Source organism: Lissotriton vulgaris, chromosome 5 (assembly GCF_964263255.1).
Source record: "Lissotriton vulgaris chromosome 5, aLisVul1.2, whole genome shotgun sequence".
Taxonomy (NCBI): domain Eukaryota; kingdom Metazoa; phylum Chordata; class Amphibia; order Caudata; family Salamandridae; genus Lissotriton; species Lissotriton vulgaris.
The window spans coordinates 2,032,283,544-2,032,302,450 of record NC_141693.1 but is presented as its reverse complement, the minus strand read 5'-3'; the positions used below and the strand labels follow the sequence as shown (position 1 = coordinate 2,032,302,450).

Here is an 18,907-nt window from a genome sequence, read left to right as displayed (position 1 = left end):
TGTGGAGTTCCGAAAAACTCCGCTTCACGTAGCGGAGCGCAGTTTTTTTCCTCGCCTGTGTTCGTCAACGTCAAGTTGTCGAGTGTAAGAGAGGAACATCCACTTCCCAGCAAGATTTTTCCTCGTTCGCAATTGTCGACATCAAGTTGGCAATCGCCAGCGTGGAAAATTAACCTCCTGGCGAGATTTCTCAACCCGGGCGGTCAGATTTCTCATTTTGAGTTGCCGCGTATGCTCGAGTCCACTCGCATTCAGAAACGACAACGTTCGCGTTGAGAAAGCTTCCCCTGTGCATGGCGCTGTTTGCGATGATTGCACAGTGTGCATATGCATCCGGCACTGAAAATCATTGCAAACAGCATTTATCTAACACACTCCACCACTTGCGGAGCTCCGAGTAGCTCAGCAGAGTTTTGTTTGCACTTCGCGGAGTTCCTCATAGCAGGACTCTGCGAACTCCGCCCAGGTTTAATTTTAATGAGTTCTGAGGTAGCCTTTTCATTTTAATGGCCTTAGAAATGTATTTTACTGCTTTCTTGCTTTTAGAATCTTACTCTTTTGGAGCTTTAACCTCTGTCCTTACTTTTCCACTAAGTGCAGCGACCGGACTCACGCACTCCTCATTCAGTTCGTACTGTGCCTTTAGTGGAGTTTTCAGCGCCATGAAGCCCCTGGTGGGGGATGCTGTGCTTTTTAATCACTGTGAAGACCACTCACCCCTTTCTGGTGTCCTCGCTCACCACCAGGACTCCTTGTGTCTGACATCCAGATTCTTGTGTAGTGTGCGCTGCTTGGGTTTGTTTTCTGAGGTTCTCAGTGGGAAGGGGACTGTAGCCCCTACTCATGCTTCTCCCCCTCTTGTCTCACCAGGCGCTGTCCAGGGCGCGGTGCCAGCACTGCGCGGTGGTGTCCAGCTCGGGCCAGATGCTGGGGGCCCAGAAGGGGCCGGAGATCGACTCTGCGGAGTGCGTGCTGCGCATGAACCAAGCGCCCACCTGGGGCTTCGAGGCGGATGTGGGCAGCAGGAGCTCTGTGCGGGTGGTGTCCCACACCAGCGTCCCACTCCTGGTCCGCAACGCCACTTACTTCTTCCAGCAGTCCCCGGACACCCTGTACGTCATCTGGGGGCCAGAGAAGGTGCTGAACCATGACAAGGGGGGCACCTACCGGAGACTGCTCAAGGTGAAAGACATGTACCCCCGGACGCAGGTGTACACGCTCACCGAGGCCATGATGGAGCGCTGTGACCAGATCTTCAAAAACGAAACCGGAAAGGACAGGTGAGCCTCCCCAGAAAAGACAACAATACTGCTCCTGGGAACTGCCCGTGAAAAGCAGAGTGTGACTGACTGCACAAGTGGGGCTAGTGTGCATGGTGGTGCACTACTGCACGAGAGAGGCCTGTGCGCGTGCTGGTGCACTACGGCACGAGAGGGGCCTGTGCGCGTGCTGATGCACTACGGCACGAGAGGGGCCTGTGCGCGTGCTGCTGCACTATGGCACGAGAGGGGCTGCGTGCATGCTGGTGCACTACGGCACCAGAGGGGCCTGTGTGTATGGTGCACTACTGCATGAGAGTAGCCTGTGAGCGTGCTGGTGCACTACGGCACGAGAGGGGCCTGAGTGCGTGCTGGTGCACTACGCCATGAGAGGGGTCTGTGTGCGTGCTGGTGTACTACGGCACAAGAGGGGCTCTCCACACCACTGGAGTCAAGCTATCCAGGCTGATGAAGGCTGATAGCCGGAAACCGGTCCTTGGATGCTTGATTCCGGTCTGGGAAAGACATGGCTTGGTAGTTCGGACTGGACTGTTCCCATGAGGCACAGGGTCAGAGCTGATTTGCATATAGCCAGTGTCTAACCCGGGGTGGTGTGGAGTGCAAAAAAACGATGGATTTAGGCCCAGATCCTTGTACTGGGGTGAATGTATGACATTGTTCTACATTCTGTCCATCAACTGTGTTTTTTGCAATTTTCACCCTGGTGCACTACGGCACGAGAGGGGCCTGAGTGCGTGCTGGTGCACTACAGCACGAGAGGGGCCTGTGTGCGTGCTGGTGCACTACGCCATGAGAGGGGTCTGTGTGCGTGCTGGTGTACTACGGCACAAGAGGGGCCTGTGTGCGTGCTGGTGCACTACTGCATGAGAGGGGCTACGTGCATGCTGGTTTATATCTGCACGTTCATTACAGCATTGGGTGTGTTACGCCATTAGAGAGGTGGGGTGGAATGCACATTTGGGTGGTGTTAGAAAAGGGAATTCTGGTTGGCTGAGGCTTGTGCCAAAGCCAGGCAAAACCCACCACTCTAGTTAGGACAAGGGAGTTACACTTCAAAGATAACCCCTGCTCACCCCCTTGGCAACGTGACACGAGCAGTAAGACTGATCCCAGAGGCAACGTGTAAAGCATTTGCACACGCACCCAGCAACAACAACATCCCAGGCCCCCCACAAAAGGAACTCCACACAAGGTTATATCAAAAATAGCCTTTGTATTATCAAAAACACATCAGAATAATAATCACAGGATGTACATTGTGCCAACTGGCACAGGCAATATTTACAAGGGATTATGTACACCCGACAGGGCCACATGGACCACTGCCAGGATCATCACAAAGGGAACTTGGTAACTGTGAACTAAAACATACAAGTAAAGTAGGTCATCATACACAGGATGCGCAAAACATACTACCCACAGCACACTTCCTAACACCCAGAGCATTAGCACATAATTCACATCAAGGTCCAGGTTGCACCACTGCGCCAAAACCTAAACGTAGCAGCTGCCCACTACTTGCTGGGCAGCTGGGGACAATAGCAAGGGGCCTAAACGCTGCAGCTGGCACTAAGTGCTGCTCAGCTGGGGAAGGCCAAAGTAGGGGCAAAGGAGTGCTACTCACTCCTGAGTCCAAAGACATGTCCCTAGAAAGAAAAACCTAAACAGTGAAGCTGCCCACTACCTGCTGGGCAGCTGGGGACAATAGCAAGGGGCCTAAACGATGCAGCTGGCACTAAGTGCTGCTCAGCTGGGGAAGGCCAAAGTAGGGGCAAAGGAGTGCTACTCACTCCTGAGTCCAAAGACATGTCCCTAGAAAGAAAAACCTAAACAGTGAAGCTGCCCACTACCTGCTGGGCAGCTGTGATGCAAACTGCGACAGGGGCCCTCACTGGCCCTTAGGAGTAAAACATGCGCCAATTGCTGGAGCCCTCTGGCTCTAGAAATACCTATTGTGCGTACGGTGGAGCCCTCTAGGCTCTGAACACACATGTGCCCTCTGGAGCACTCTGGCTCCTCAAAGAAATAAATGCCCCAACGGTGGAGCCCTCTGGCTCTAGGAATAACTGGGGCCTTCAGGGGCAAGAACATGGGCCCCTCTCTGGCCCTCGGGAGCCCCCACTGGGGCTTTCGAGATAATTAGGGCCATCGTTGGAGCCATCTGGCTCTGTACAAATGGTGGGGCACCCATCCGGCCCACCCCCGCTCTGGGTGAGACTCACTTGGCTCTCTCTCTCCCCCCCACCCTCTGGGCATGCTCCACTCACCGGCTGCTTCTCCGGGGGCGGCAGGGGCATGCACCATACTTCACCCGGTCCCCCATCTCGGGACCGGGACTTTGGGAGGCGGAGCCCTCGCGGCTCCGGGCTGACTCCTCGGCCGGGGCTCCCTCCACCGCATGGGAGCCCCGCGACACTGGTGCTGCGTTCTGCTGGTGGCCCCGGGGTTCTCCATTAATCACAAGAGCCCTGGCCGGCTTTTCTCCTTCTCCGGCATGGCGCCGACACTCTAGCCAATACCAGCGCGGCGGCGGGCGGGACTTCCCTTCAAAACCGGACGTCCCACCCAGCGATAGAGACACTACGGTGCCTGACTTCCTGTTTTCGCCGTGAGGGCCGCGACAGTGATTTTTCGGGCATAAAGGAGGGGTGGGCACCCCCGGTACGCAAAATAAAACGTAGAAGCAGGGTGGGCACCCGCTAAGGCACACAAATAAGCGGGGTGGGCACCCGCTCTGGAATTATTTAAATAAGTGAGGTGGGCACCCATGATAGCCACCAGAGGGCAGGAGCGCTTCCCCCCAAGGGAAAACGAAAGCGCTCTGCCCCTAAATGAAAGATAAAGCGCTCACCTGGCGCTGGGGACAGCAACTACAAAGCCCCCAAAGAAGGATCCCCCAGAGCAAAGGGTCCCAGCAGTCCTGAGCATCAGGAGGGGCAATGCAGGGCCCAGGGGCCAGTACACAGGGCACTCCAGCCAGGAGACAGCCCCCATCGCGGTCCCTCCTGGGCCCCACTAGCAGCAAGCCCCCTCCAGTTAGGACCCAAGCAGGAACTCCAGGTATCCAGGGGCTGGGCAGGGCCCAGGGAGGCAAGACTTCCACTGGGCCCCAGCGGCACACACCCCTGGTGGAGTCAAGTCAGGAAACAAGAATATTTTTCATGAGGTCACAGCCTCTTTTTATACACACATTTCCTTTGCTGTCATCGGTGCAGGCAAGGGGCGAACCAGATGCAACTGGTTCCTGAGCACTTTGTTTTGCTCAGCCCCTCTCCCTATTCACAGGACAGGCCAGGGATATCAGACACACCACAGGGGGTGGAGCCAGCATTGTGGAGGAAAGGCCTAGCCCTATTCAGGTCCCAGATGCACTCCTCCCTGCCATCAACATGCAGATATCTCCATTCACCATCGGGGCAGACCCATCCTGACTCCTGGAGCCAGGCACACCAGCTAGCTCCAGCCAATCACAAGCCAGACAGTCAATTCACATGTACTGCACAGACATGCCAACTTCTAGAAGTGGTACTTCCACACTAGGCACAATAAATCCATGCACATCATTGCGCATTATTTAATCACACGAGTCCACACATACCAAACTCGAGCCTGCACTCCCCACACATCAGGAACTACCATGGACACACACATTCACCATGCATTCCTATGGGAGGGCAGGCCAATCTCACATACGCACACACTTTACACTGGGACACAGTGTCAAAGTGCGCCAAGACCAGAAGTCACTATAATTGTGTAATATTAAAAGGCAAAAAGTTCAGGGGTGAACCTGCCAGAAGGGCCAAGTCCAACAGGTGGGTTATGACATTAGACGCGGGTGCACATGTTGTAGTTTTACTGTGGTAGCAGAGGTCTGGGGTGCATGTGCGGGGGTGCATTACTGCATCAGAGGGGTGGTAGCACGTGCTTGGGTGGAATATGGTATTAAAGTGATGTTTGCACCTGCTAGGGGCATATTAAGTCATAAGGGGGGTCATATGATTTGTGCATTACAGCATTGGAGCAGAGGGGGTCTGTGCTGGAACCGTCACACCGTCAGGGGTGCTCATATGCATGCTGGACAGTGGTGGACAGAGGCGGACAGAGGCGGACAGAGGCGGACAGAGGTGGACAGAGGTGGCTGATGGGTTCTGTTCTTCTGTACTCTTAGGATGAAGTCCGGCTCCTTCCTGAGCACCGGCTGGTTCACCATGATCCTCGCCATGGAGCTGTGTGAGAAGATCTCGGTGTACGGCATGGTGAGCGAGAGCTACTGCAGGTATGGCCGCATTGCACAAGCACCTATGCCTGGTGCACGTGGATACATGTGTGACGTGAACAAAAGGATTATTGTACCAGAGGGGAGGGTGTACCTGTGGACGGGAGCATTACTATACCAGAGAACAGGGCGTGCCTGCGGACAGGAGGATTACTGTACCAGAGGACAGGGTGTACATGTGGACAGGAGCATTACTGTACCAGAGGACAGGGTGTGCCTGCGGACAGCAGCATTACTGTACCAGAGGACAGGGCGTGCCTGCGAACATCAGCATACCGTACCAGAGGACAGGGTGTGCCTGTGGACAGGTGCATTACTGTACCAGGTGGGAGGGTGTGCATGCGTACAGGAGCATTACTGTACCAGAGGACAGGGTGTGCCTGTGGACAGGTGCATTACTGTACCAGGTGGGAGGGTGTGCATGCGTACAGGAGCATTACTGTACCAGAGGGAATGGTGTGCCTGTGGGCAGGAGCATTACTGTACCACAGGATAGGGTATGCATGCGGACAGGAGCATTACTGTACCAGAGGACAGGGTGTGCCTGCGGACAGCAGCATTACTGTACCAGAGGACAGGGCGTGCCTGCGAACAGCAGCATACCGTACCAGAGGACAGGGTGTGCATGTGGACAGCAGCATTACTGTACCAGAGGACCGGGTGTGCCTGTGGACAGGTGCATTACTGTACCAGGTGGGAGGGTGTGCATGCGTACAGGAGCATTACTGTACCAGAGAGAATGGTGTGCCTGTGGGCAGGAGCATTACTGTACCACAGGATAGGGTATGCATGCGGACAGGAGCATTACTGTACCAGAGGACAGGGTGTGCCTGCGGACAGCAGCATTACTGTACCAGAGGACAGGGCGTGCCTGCGAACAGCAGCATACCGTACCAGAGGACAGGGTATGCCTGCGGACAGGAGCATTACTGTACCAGAGGACAGGGCGTGCCCGTGGACAGGAGAATTACTGTACCAGAGGGGAGGGTGTGCCTGCGGACAGGAGCATTACTGTACCAGAGGGGAGCGTGTGCCTGCGGATAGGAGCATTACTGTACCAGAGGACAGGGTGTGCCTGCGGACAGGAGCATTACTGTACCAGAGGACAGGGTGTGCCTGCAGACAGGAGCATTACTATACCAGAGGACAGGACGTGCCCGTGGACAGGAGAATTACTGTACCAGAGGACAGGGTGTGCCTGTGGACAGGAGCATTACTGTACCAGAGGGGAGGGTGTGTATGCGTACAGGAGCATTACTGTACCAGAGGACAGGGTGTGTCTGTGGACTGGAGCATTACTGTACCAGAGGATAGGGTATGCATGCGGACAGGAGTATTACTGTACCAGAGGACAGGGTGTGCCTGTGGAAAAGGAGCATTACTGTACCAGAGGGGAGGGTGTGCCTGTGGACAGGAGCATTACTGTACCAGAGGACAGGGTGTGCCTGTGGACAGGAGCATTACTGTACCAGAGGACAGGGTGTGCCTGTGGACAGGAGCATTACTGTACCAGAGGATAGGATATGCTTGCGGACAGGAGCATTACTGTACCAGAGGACAGGGTGTGCATGTGGACAGCAGCATTACTAAACCAGAAGACAGGGTGTGCCTGCGGACAGGAGCATTACTGTACCAGAGGACAGGGCGTGCCTGCAGACAGGAGCATTACTATACCAGAGGACAGGGCGTGCCCGTGGACAGGAGAATTACTGTACCAGAGGGGAGGATGTGCCTGCGGACAGGAGCATTACTGTACCAGAGGGGAGGGTGTTCCTGCGGACAGGAGCATTACTGTACCAGAGGGGAGGGTGTGCCTGCGGACAGGAGCATTACTGTACCAGAGGGGAGGCTGTGCCTGCGGACAGGAGCATTACTGTACCAGAGGACAGGGTGTGCCTGCGGACAGGAGCATTACTGTACCAGAGGACATGGTGTGCCTGCGGACAGGAGCATTACTGTACCAGAGGACAGGGTATGCCTGCGGACAGGAGCATTACTGTACCAGAGGACAGGGCGTGCCCGTGGACAGGAGAATTACTGTACCAGAGGGGAGGGTGTGCCTGCGGAAAGGAGCATTACTGTACCAGAGGGGAGCGTGTGCCTGCGGATAGGAGCATTACTGTACCAGAGGACAGGGTGTGCCTGCGGACAGGAGCATTACTGTACCAGAGGACAGGGTGTGCCTGCAGACAGGAGCATTACTATACCAGAGGACAGGACGTGCCCGTGGACAGGAGAATTACTGTACCAGAGGACAGGGTGTGCCTGTGGACAGGAGCATTACTGTACCAGAGGACAGGGTGTGCCTGTGGACAGGAGCATTACTGTACCAGAGGACAGGGTGTGCCTGCAGACAGGAGCATTACTGTACCAGAGGGGAGGGTGTGCCTGCGGACAGGAGCATTACTGTACCAGAGGACAGGGTGTGCCTGCGGACAGGAGCATTACTGTACCAGAGGACAGGGTGTGTCTGTGGACTGGAGCATTACTGTACCAGAGGATAGGGTATGCATGCGGACAGGAGTATTACTGTACCAGAGGACAGGGTGTGCCTGTGGAAAAGGAGCATTACTGTACCAGAGGGGAGGGTGTGCCTGTGGACAGGAGCATTACTGTACCAGAGGACAGGGTGTGCCTGTGGACAGGAGCATTACTGTACCAGAGGACAGGGTGTGCCTGTGGACAGGAGCATTACTGTACCAGAGGATAGGATATGCTTGCGGACAGGAGCATTACTGTACCAGAGGACAGGGTGTGCCTGTGGACAGGAGCATTACTGTACCAGAGGACAGGGTGTGCCTGCGGACAGGAGCATTACTGTACCAGAGGACAGGGCATGCCTGCAGACAGCAGCATTACTGTACCAGAGGACAGGGCGTGCCTGCGAACAGCAGCATACCGTACCAGAGGACAGGGTATGCCTGCGGACAGGAGCATTACTGTACCAGAGGACAGGGTGTACATGTGGACAGGAGCATTACTGTACCAGAGAACAGGGTGTGCCTGCGGACAGCAGCATTACTGTACCAGAGGACAGGGCGTGCCTGCGAACAGCAGCATACCGTACCAGAGGACAGGGTGTGCATGTGGACAGCAGCATTACTGTACCAGAGGACAGGGTGTGCATGTGGACAGGTGCATTACTGTACCAGGTGGGAGGGTGTGCATGCGTACAGGAGCATTACTGTACCAGAGGGAATGGTGTGCCTGTGGGCAGGAGCATTACTGTACCACAGGATAGGGTATGCATGCGGACAGGAGCATTACTGTACCAGAGGACAGGGTGTGCCTGCGGACAGCAGCATTACTGTACCAGAGGACAGGGCGTGCCTGCGAACAGCAGCATACCGTACCAGAGGACAGGGTATGCCTGCGGACAGGAGCATTACTGTACCAGAGGACAGGGCGTGCCCGTGGACAGGAGAATTACTGTACCAGAGGGGAGGGTGTGCCTGCGGACAGGAGCATTACTGTACCAGAGGGGAGCGTGTGCCTGCGGATAGGAGCATTACTGTACCAGAGGACAGGGTGTGCCTGCGGACAGGAGCATTACTGTACCAGAGGACAGGGTGTGCCTGCAGACAGGAGCATTACTATACCAGAGGACAGGACGTGCCCGTGGACAGGAGAATTACTGTACCAGAGGACAGGGTGTGCCTGTGGACAGGAGCATTACTGTACCAGAGGACAGGGTGTGCCTGCAGACAGGAGCATTACTGTACCAGAGGGGAGGGTGTGTATGCGTACAGGAGCATTACTGTACCAGAGGACAGGGTGTGTCTGTGGACTGGAGCATTACTGTACCAGAGGATAGGGTATGCATGCGGACAGGAGTATTACTGTACCAGAGGACAGGGTGTGCCTGTGGAAAAGGAGCATTACTGTACCAGAGGGGAGGGTGTGCCTGTGGACAGGAGCATTACTGTACCAGAGGACAGGGTGTGCCTGTGGACAGGAGCATTACTGTACCAGTGGACAGGGTGTGCCTGCAGACAGGAGCATTACTGTACCAGAGGATAGGATATGCTTGCGGACAGGAGCATTACTGTACCAGAGGACAGGGTGTGCCTGTGGACAGGAGCATTACTGTACCAGAGGACAGGGTGTGCCTGCGGACAGGAGCATTACTGTACCAGAAGACAGGGCATGCCTGCAGACAGCAGCATTATTGTACCAGAGGACAGGGCGTGCCTGCGAACAGCAGCATTACAGTACCAGAGGACAGGGTGTGCATGTGGACAGCAGCATTACTAAACCAGAGGACAGGGTGTGCCTGCGGACAGGAGCATTACTGTGCCAGAGGACAGGGCGTGCCTGCAGACAGGAGCATTACTATACCAGAGGACAGGGCGTGCCCGTGGACAGGAGAATTACTGTACCAGAGGGGAGGATGTGCCTGCGGACAGGAGCATTACTGTACCAGAGGGGAGGGTGTTCCTGCGGACAGGAGCATTACTGTACCAGAGGGGAGGGTGTGCCTGCGGACAGGAGCATTACTGTACCAGAGGGGAGGCTGTGCCTGCAGACAGGAGCATTACTGTACCAGAGGACAGGGTGTGCCTGCGGACAGGAGCATTACTGTACCAGAGGACATGGTGTGCCTGCGGACAGGAGCATTACTGTACCAGAGGACAGGGTATGCCTGCGGACAGGAGCATTACTGTACCAGAGGACAGGGCGTGCCCGTGGACAGGAGAATTACTGTACCAGAGGGGAGGGTGTGCCTGCGGACAGGAGCATTACTGTACCAGAGGGGAGCGTGTGCCTGTGGATAGGAGCATTACTGTACCAGAGGACAGGGTGTGCCTGCGGACAGGAGCATTACTGTACCAGAGGACAGGGTGTGCCTGCAGACAGGAGCATTACTATACCAGAGGACAGGACGTGCCCGTGGACAGGAGAATTACTGTACCAGAGGACAGGGTGTGCCTGTGGACAGGAGCATTACTGTACCAGAGGACAGGGTGTGCCTGTGGACAGGAGCATTACTGTACCAGAGGACAGGGTGTGCCTGCAGACAGGAGCATTACTGTACCAGAGGGGAGGGTGTGCCTGCGGACAGGAGCATTACTGTACCAGAGGACAGGGTGTGCCTGCGGACAGGAGCATTACTGTACCAGAGGACAGGGTGTGTCTGTGGACTGGAGCATTACTGTACCAGAGGATAGGGTATGCATGCGGACAGGAGTATTACTGTACCAGAGGACAGGGTGTGCCTGGGGAAAAGGAGCATTACTGTACCAGAGGGGAGGGTGTGCCTGTGGACAGGAGCATTACTATACCAGAGGACAGGGTGTGCCTGTGGACAGGAGCATTACTGTACCAGAGGACAGGGTGTGCCTGTGGACAGGAGCATTACTGTACCAGAGGATAGGATATGCTTGCGGACAGGAGCATTACTGTACCAGAGGACAGGGTGTGCCTGTAGACAGGAGCATTACTGTACCAGAGGACAGGGTGTGCCTGCGGACAGGAGCATTACTGTACCAGAGGACAGGGCATGCCTGCAGACAGCATTATTATTGTACCAGAGGACAGGGCGTGCCTGCGAACAGCAGCATTACAGTACCAGAGGACAGGGTGTGCATGTGGACAGCAGCATTACTAAACCAGAGGACAGGGTGTGCCTGCGGACAGGAGCATTACTGTACCAGAGGACAGGGCGTGCCTGCAGACAGGAGCATTACTATACCAGAGGACAGGGTGTGCCTGCGGACAGGAGCATTACTGTACCAGAGGACATGGTGTGCCTGCGGACAGGAGCATTACTGTACCAGAGGACAGGGTATGCCTGCGGACAGGAGCATTACTGTACCAGAGGACAGGGCGTGCCCGTGGACAGGAGAATTACTGTACCAGAGGGGAGGGTGTGCCTGCGGACAGGAGCATTACTGTACCAGAGGGGAGCGTGTGCCTGTGGATAGGAGCATTACTGTACCAGAGGACAGGGTGTGCCTGCGGACAGGAGCATTACTGTACCAGAGGACAGGGTGTGCCTGCAGACAGGAGCATTACTATACCAGAGGACAGGACGTGCCCGTGGACAGGAGAATTACTGTACCAGAGGACAGGGTGTGCCTGTGGACAGGAGCATTACTGTACCAGAGGACAGGGTGTGCCTGTGGACAGGAGCATTACTGTACCAGAGGACAGGGTGTGCCTGCAGACAGGAGCATTACTGTACCAGAGGGGAGGGTGTGCCTGCGGACAGGAGCATTACTGTACCAGAGGACAGGGTGTGCCTGCGGACAGGAGCATTACTGTACCAGAGGACAGGGTGTGTCTGTGGACTGGAGCATTACTGTACCAGAGGATAGGGTATGCATGCGGACAGGAGTATTACTGTACCAGAGGACAGGGTGTGCCTGGGGAAAAGGAGCATTACTGTACCAGAGGGGAGGGTGTGCCTGTGGACAGGAGCATTACTATACCAGAGGACAGGGTGTGCCTGTGGACAGGAGCATTACTGTACCAGAGGACAGGGTGTGCCTGTGGACAGGAGCATTACTGTACCAGAGGATAGGATATGCTTGCGGACAGGAGCATTACTGTACCAGAGGACAGGGTGTGCCTGTAGACAGGAGCATTACTGTACCAGAGGACACGGTGTGCCTGCGGACAGGAGCATTACTGTACCAGAGGACAGGGCATGCCTGCAGACAGCATTATTATTGTACCAGAGGACAGGGCGTGCCTGCGAACAGCAGCATTACAGTACCAGAGGACAGGGTGTGCATGTGGACAGCAGCATTACTAAACCAGAGGACAGGGTGTGCCTGCGGACAGGAGCATTACTGTACCAGAGGACAGGGCGTGCCTGCAGACAGGAGCATTACTATACCAGAGGACAGGGCATGCCCGTGGACAGGAGAATTACTGTAGCAGAGGGGAGGATGTGCCTGCGGACAGGAGCATTACTGTACCAGAGGGGAGGGTGTTCCTGCGGACAGGAGCATTACTGTACCAGAGGGGAGGGTGTGCCTGCGGACAGGAGCATTACTGTACCAGAGGGGAGGCTGTGCCTGCGGACAGGAGCATTACTGTACCAGAGGACAGGGTGTGCCTGCGGACAGGAGCATTACTGTACCAGAGGACATGGTGTGCCTGCGGACAGGAGCATTACTGTACCAGAGGACAGGGTGTGCCTGCAGACAGGAGCATTACTATACCAGAGGACAGGGCGTGCCCGTGGACAGGAGAATTACTGTACCAGAGGACAGGGTGTGCCTGTGGACAGGAGCATTACTTTACCAAAGGGGAGTGTTAGAATTGGGGGTCTCTGGTTGGCGCAGTGCAACACTGGAGACAAGCAGGGACCCTCTCCTCTAAGTCAGGGCAAAGGATTATTCCCAGAAATAACCCCTGCTCACCCTCTAGGTAGTGTGGCGCAAGCAGTCTAGGCTAAACTCTGGAGTACATAGGGTTAAACACTTGCAGTATCACACACAATAATCATCAACCCACCACACAATGACACTAGACTGTATTTCTAAAAAAATATCTTCTTTATATATATCTTTATATCAGGCTTGTAAATACAGTCTTGTTACTTTGAATGCAAGGTTCCAGTTGCTTGTAAATATGCCACAGTTCTTATTATGCAATGTTCATTTTACTAAAGGGTTAAGTGTCTTCCGAACCCCTGCTCTGACGTCAGGTACTGTTTTTAGGAGCCCGGTACCGTGATTTCCCAAGTCGGGGCCTCTTAGAACGCTCCGGTGCATTCCGTACGATTCTTAGCCCCGACCCTACCAATTCTCGCGCATCTCGCGTGAGATGCGTACTCTTCCTGCAATGCTAACAGTGGTACGAGCCGTACCAAGCTTGTGCGCGCAGTCTATGGGGCAGCGAACCAAGGTACCTGGACTTCCTGATGGGGGGTTCGAGTCGTACCACCAGCGCACAGTTCTTCTTGATACACGGGGAGAGCCCCACTACGCCTCACGCTTCTGGCGATGCAAGACGTTCTCAGGAAGGGAACAGTTCACTTCAGCAGCCGGTGTACGCGGCGCACAGTCCGGGCCTCGAAGCGCAGCGCACCAGACTTTCTCCTTTCAAGGGGGCAATGTGAGGTGCACTCAATGATGTACACGTCCTTAAGCGAGGCGCACAGTACCTTATCTTGATGTTGGTTCGGTGCGGACGGCTCTAGGCTGTCGTCCGGCGGGGCGGTGCTGTCCTGGAGGGCGGGGTGACGCGGGGGCCATGGGGTCGCTTGTCTTCAGGCTGGCGGTGCTCCGGGGGACACAGGCTCACAAGGGCAGAGTCCTGGGGTCCTGGAGAGGGGTGCAGCAGATTGCGGACAGGAGCATTACTGTACCAGAGGGGAGCGTGTGCCTGTGGATAGGAGCATTACTGTACCAGAGGACAGGGTGTGCCTGCGGACAGGAGCATTACTGTACCAGAGGACAGGGTGTGCCTGCAGACAGGAGCATTACTATACCAGAGGACAGGACGTGCCCGTGGACAGGAGAATTACTGTACCAGAGGACAGGGTGTGCCTGTGGACAGGAGCATTACTGTACCAGAGGACAGGGTGTGCCTGTGGACAGGAGCATTACTGTACCAGAGGACAGGGTGTGCCTGCAGACAGGAGCATTACTGTACCAGAGGGGAGGGTGTGCCTGCGGACAGGAGCATTACTGTACCAGAGGACAGGGTGTGCCTGCGGACAGGAGCATTACTGTACGAGAGGACAGGGTGTGTCTGTGGACTGGAGCATTACTGTACCAGAGGATAGGGTATGCATGCGGACAGGAGTATTACTGTACCAGAGGACAGGGTGTGCCTGGGGAAAAGGAGCATACTGTACCAGAGGGGAGGGTGTGCCTGTGGACAGGAGCATTACTGTACCAGAGGACAGGGTGTGCCTGTGGACAGGAGCATTACTGTACCAGAGGACAGGGTGTGCCTGTGGACAGGAGCATTACTGTACCAGAGGATAGGATATGCTTGCGGACAGGAGCATTACTGTACCAGAGGACAGGGTGTGCCTGTAGACAGGAGCATTACTGTACCAGAGGACAGGGTGTGCCTGCGGACAGGAGCATTACTGTACCAGAGGACAGGGCATGCCTGCAGACAGCATTATTATTGTACCAGAGGACAGGGCGTGCCTGCGAACAGCAGCATTACAGTACCAGAGGACAGGGTGTGCATGTGGACAGCAGCATTACTAAACCAGAGGACAGGGTGTGCCTGCGGACAGGAGCATTACTGTACCAGAGGACAGGGCGTGCCTGCAGACAGGAGCATTACTATACCAGAGGACAGGGCATGCCCGTGGACAGGAGAATTACTGTACCAGAGGGGAGGATGTGCCTGCGGACAGGAGCATTACTGTACCAGAGGGGAGGGTGTTCCTGCGGACAGGAGCATTACTGTACCAGAGGGGAGGGTGTGCCTGCGGACAGGAGCATTACTGTACCAGAGGGGAGGCTGTGCCTGCGGACAGGAGCATTACTGTACCAGAGGACAGGGTGTGCCTGCGGACAGGAGCATTACTGTACCAGAGGACATGGTGTGCCTGCGGACAGGAGCATTACTGTACCAGAGGACAGGGTGTGCCTGCAGACAGGAGCATTACTATACCAGAGGACAGGGCATGCCCGTGGACAGGAGAATTACTGTACCAGAGGACAGGGTGTGCCTGTGGACAGGAGCATTACTTTACCAAAGGGGAGTGTTAGAATTGGGGGTCTCTGGTTGGCGCAGTGCAACACTGGCGACAAGCAGGGACCCTCTCCTCTAAGTCAGGGCAAAGGATTATTCCCAGAAATAACCCCTGCTCACCCTCTAGGTAGTGTGGCGCAAGCAGTCTAGGCTAAACTCTGGAGTACATAGGGTTAAACACTTGCAGTATCACACACAATAATCATCAACCCACCACACAATGACACTAGACTGTATTTCTAAAAAAAATCTTCTTTATATATATCTTTATATCAGGCTTGTAAATACAGTCTTGTTACTTTGAATGCAAGGTTCCAGTTGCTTGTAAATATGCCACAGTTCTTATTATGCAATGTTCATTTTACTAAAGGGTTAAGTGTCTTCCGAACCCCTGCTCTGACGTCAGGTACTGTTTTTAGGAGCCCGGTACCGTGATTTCCCAAGTCGGGGCCTCTTAGAACGCTCCGGTGCATTCTGTACGATTCTTAGCCCCGACCCTACCAACTCTCGCGCATCTCGCGTGAGATGCGTACTCTTCCTGCAATGCTAACAGTGGTACGAGCCGTACCAAGCTTGTGCGCGCAGTCTATGGGGCAGCGAACCAAGGTACCTGGACTTCCTGATGGGGGGTTCGAGTCGTACCACCAGCGCACAGTTCTTCTTGATACACGGGGAGAGCCCCACTACGCCTCACGCTTCTGGCGATGCAAGACGTTCTCAGGAAGGGAACAGTTCACTTCAGCAGCCGGTGTACGCGGCGCACAGTCCGGGCCTCGAAGCGCAGCGCACCAGACTTTCTCCTTTCAAGGGGGCAATGTGAGGTGCACTCAATGATGTACACGTCCTTAAGCGAGGCGCACAGTACCTTATCTTGATGTTGGTTCGGTGCGGACGGCTCTAGGCTGTCGTCCGGCGGGGCGGTGCTGTCCTGGAGGGCGGGGTGACGCGGGGGCCATGGGGTCGCTTGTCTTCAGGCTGGCGGTGCTCCGGGGGACACAGGCTCACAAGGGCAGAGTCCTGGGGTCCTGGAGAGGGGTGCAGCAGATTGGATGATCGCTTACAGCAGGGCTTCTCACGGAAGGCAGGCGAGCCCACCCTTCTGGTCCGTCTTTTCTGTACTTTCCACCGGCGGGGGCCAGCAGATCGTGGTGATTGGACCGGACGAGTCCTCTGCTTTGCGTTGGGAGCTTCGGCCCAGGGAGGCAGTCACGGTGCTGGGGTCAGGCGGCGCTGACCTTTGCTGTGCGAGCTGCGGCTCGGCGGCAGGAGCTCACGGTGCTTGGCAGGACAGGGGCAGCGCAGGCTTGTCAGAGGGCACGATGGGGCAAAGCGCACTCAGCTTTCCAGGGGCAGCGATGCAGGGACACAATCCTCAGCAGCAGATCCTCTTCCAGGGGGGTAGTGCCCACTGTTCCTGGGGCGCAGTTCAGGGGGTAAGTTCCACAGCAAGCCCTTGGAGATCTTGGTAAAAGTTTGGCACAAGTTGAATAAAAGCAAAGTCTTTCTTCTCCTGCTCTCCTTCAGCAGCAAGGCACCCACCACAGGCCAGTCTCTTGGGGTCAGAGTCAGTACTTCTCAATGCAGCTTCCAGGGTCCTCCTCTTCAGGCAGAGCTTCTTCTTTGCGCAAACAGGATCTAATTTACAAGGAGTAGGGCTCCTACTTTTATACAGAGTTTTCTTTGTTCTCCCAGACCAGGGGGGCCTTTGCATAACTCCATTCAGTCTATGAGCACTTGTTGGGTGTACTCTGGTGTCTTCTTTCAGTGTGAGGGGCAGGCACATCAGACGCTCCACAGGAGGTGGAGCCAGCATTGTGTGGACAGGGGCAGCCAGGAGTACCTTGATGATGGTGCTTCGCCCTTCCTGGGCCAGGTGCCGGCTGAGTCATCAGTCGCTCCCCAGGGGGCGGAGCCAGCATTGTGGTGGCAGAGCACAGCCAGATTAGAAGTCCAGGGCCACTCCTACCTCCCACTAAGGTGTAATCCTTGCATTCACCACCTGTCATCCCCCAGCCCTGTCACTCACACAACCCAGACAGTCAGATACACATCCAAGCAGAGGCGGGCTGCAATGGTTAGGCAAGCAAATGCTAACTTTCTAAAAGTAGCATTTGCAAACACAGGATATTAAAATAAACTTTACTAAAAGATTTATTTTATTATTCTGAGTTCAGGCATACTAAACATTATTTTCTACCATGTTCCCTGAGCCTGCTAGGATTATAGAGCGTAATAATTCCAGCAGCCCATTCTGGCCTAAAGGGAGCAGGTAGCCTTACAATAGTGAAAAACGAATTTGGCAGTAATTCACTATTAGGACATGCCACACACATCAGAGCATGTCCTACCTTACACTTACAATGCACCCTGCCCTTGGGCCTACCATAGGGGTGACTAATATGAAGTTAAGGGAAGGTTTAGGGGCTGGCAAGTGTGTGCACTTGCGGAATCAGCATGACAGTACCAGACTGCACGCAGGGTCTGCAATGGCAGACCTTAGACACATTTTAAGGCTGATTCTGTGGGTGGCGCAACCAGCGCTGCAGGCCCACCAGCAGCATTTGTATTTACAAGCCCTGGCACTCCTGGTGCACTTTACTAGGGACTGACAGTAAATCCAATGAACCAATCAGGTATACCAATCACAGTTACACTTTACATAGGGAGAGCATATGCACTTTAGCACTGGTCAGCAGTGGTAAAGTGCCCAGAGTCATTAAACCAAACAAAATAGGTCAGAGAGAGTATTGGAGGAAGGCAAAAAGTTTAGGGATGACCCTGCAGAAAAGGCCAAGTCCAACAGGGAGGGTTTGCCTGCGGACAGGAGCATTACTGTACCAGAGGACAGGGTGTGCCTGCGGACAGGAGCATTACTGTACCAGAGGACAGGGTGTGCCTGCGGACAGGAGCATTACTGTACCAGAGGACAGGGTGTGCCTGCAGACAGCAGCATTACTGTACCAGAGGACAGGGTGTGCCTGCGGGCAGGAGCATTACTGTACCAGAGGACAGGGTGTGCCTGTGGACAGGAGCATTACTGTACCAGATGACAGGGTGTGCCTGCGGACAGGAGCATTACTGTAATAGAGGACAGGGTGTGCCTGCAGACAGCAGCATTACTGTACCAGAGGACAGGGTGTGCCTGCGGGCAGGAGCATTACTGTACCAGAGGACAGGGTGTGCCTGCAGACAGGAGCATTACTATACCAGAGGACAGGACGTGCCCGTGGACAGGAGAATTACTGTACCAGAGGACAGGGCGTGCCTGTAAACAGCAGCATTACTGTACCAGAGGACAGGGTGTGCCTGTGGACAGGAGCATTACTGTACCAGAGGACAGGGTGTGCCTGTGGACAGGAGCATTACTGTACCAGAGGACAGGGCGTGCCTGTGAACAGCAGCATTACTGTACCAGAGGACAGGGTGTGCCAGCGGACAGGAGGACTACTGTACCAGAGGACAGGGCGTGCCTGTGAACAGCAGCATTACTGTACCAGAGGACAGGGTGTGCATGTGGACAGCAGCATTACTAAACCAGAGGACAGGGTGTGCCTGCGGACAGGAGCATTACTGTACCAGAGGACAGGGTGTGCCTGTGGACAGGAGCATTACTGTACCAGAGGACAGGGCGTGCCTGCAGACAGGAGCATTACTGTACCAGAGGACAGGGTGTGCC

General features: G+C 55.1%; 1 protein-coding gene across 1 annotated transcript in view; it reads left to right on the top strand.

Annotated features, from left to right (window-relative positions):
* ST6GALNAC4 (ST6 N-acetylgalactosaminide alpha-2,6-sialyltransferase 4) overlaps nt 1-18,907 on the top strand; it is a 215,599-nt gene that overhangs the window by 161,040 nt on the left and 35,652 nt on the right. Inside the window, exons 4-5 of the mRNA XM_086924946.1 lie at nt 871-1,280; nt 5,452-5,559. Of these exons, the coding sequence (XP_086781072.1) occupies nt 871-1,280; nt 5,452-5,559 (518 nt within the window). The remainder of the gene's footprint in view (nt 1-870; nt 1,281-5,451; nt 5,560-18,907) is intronic.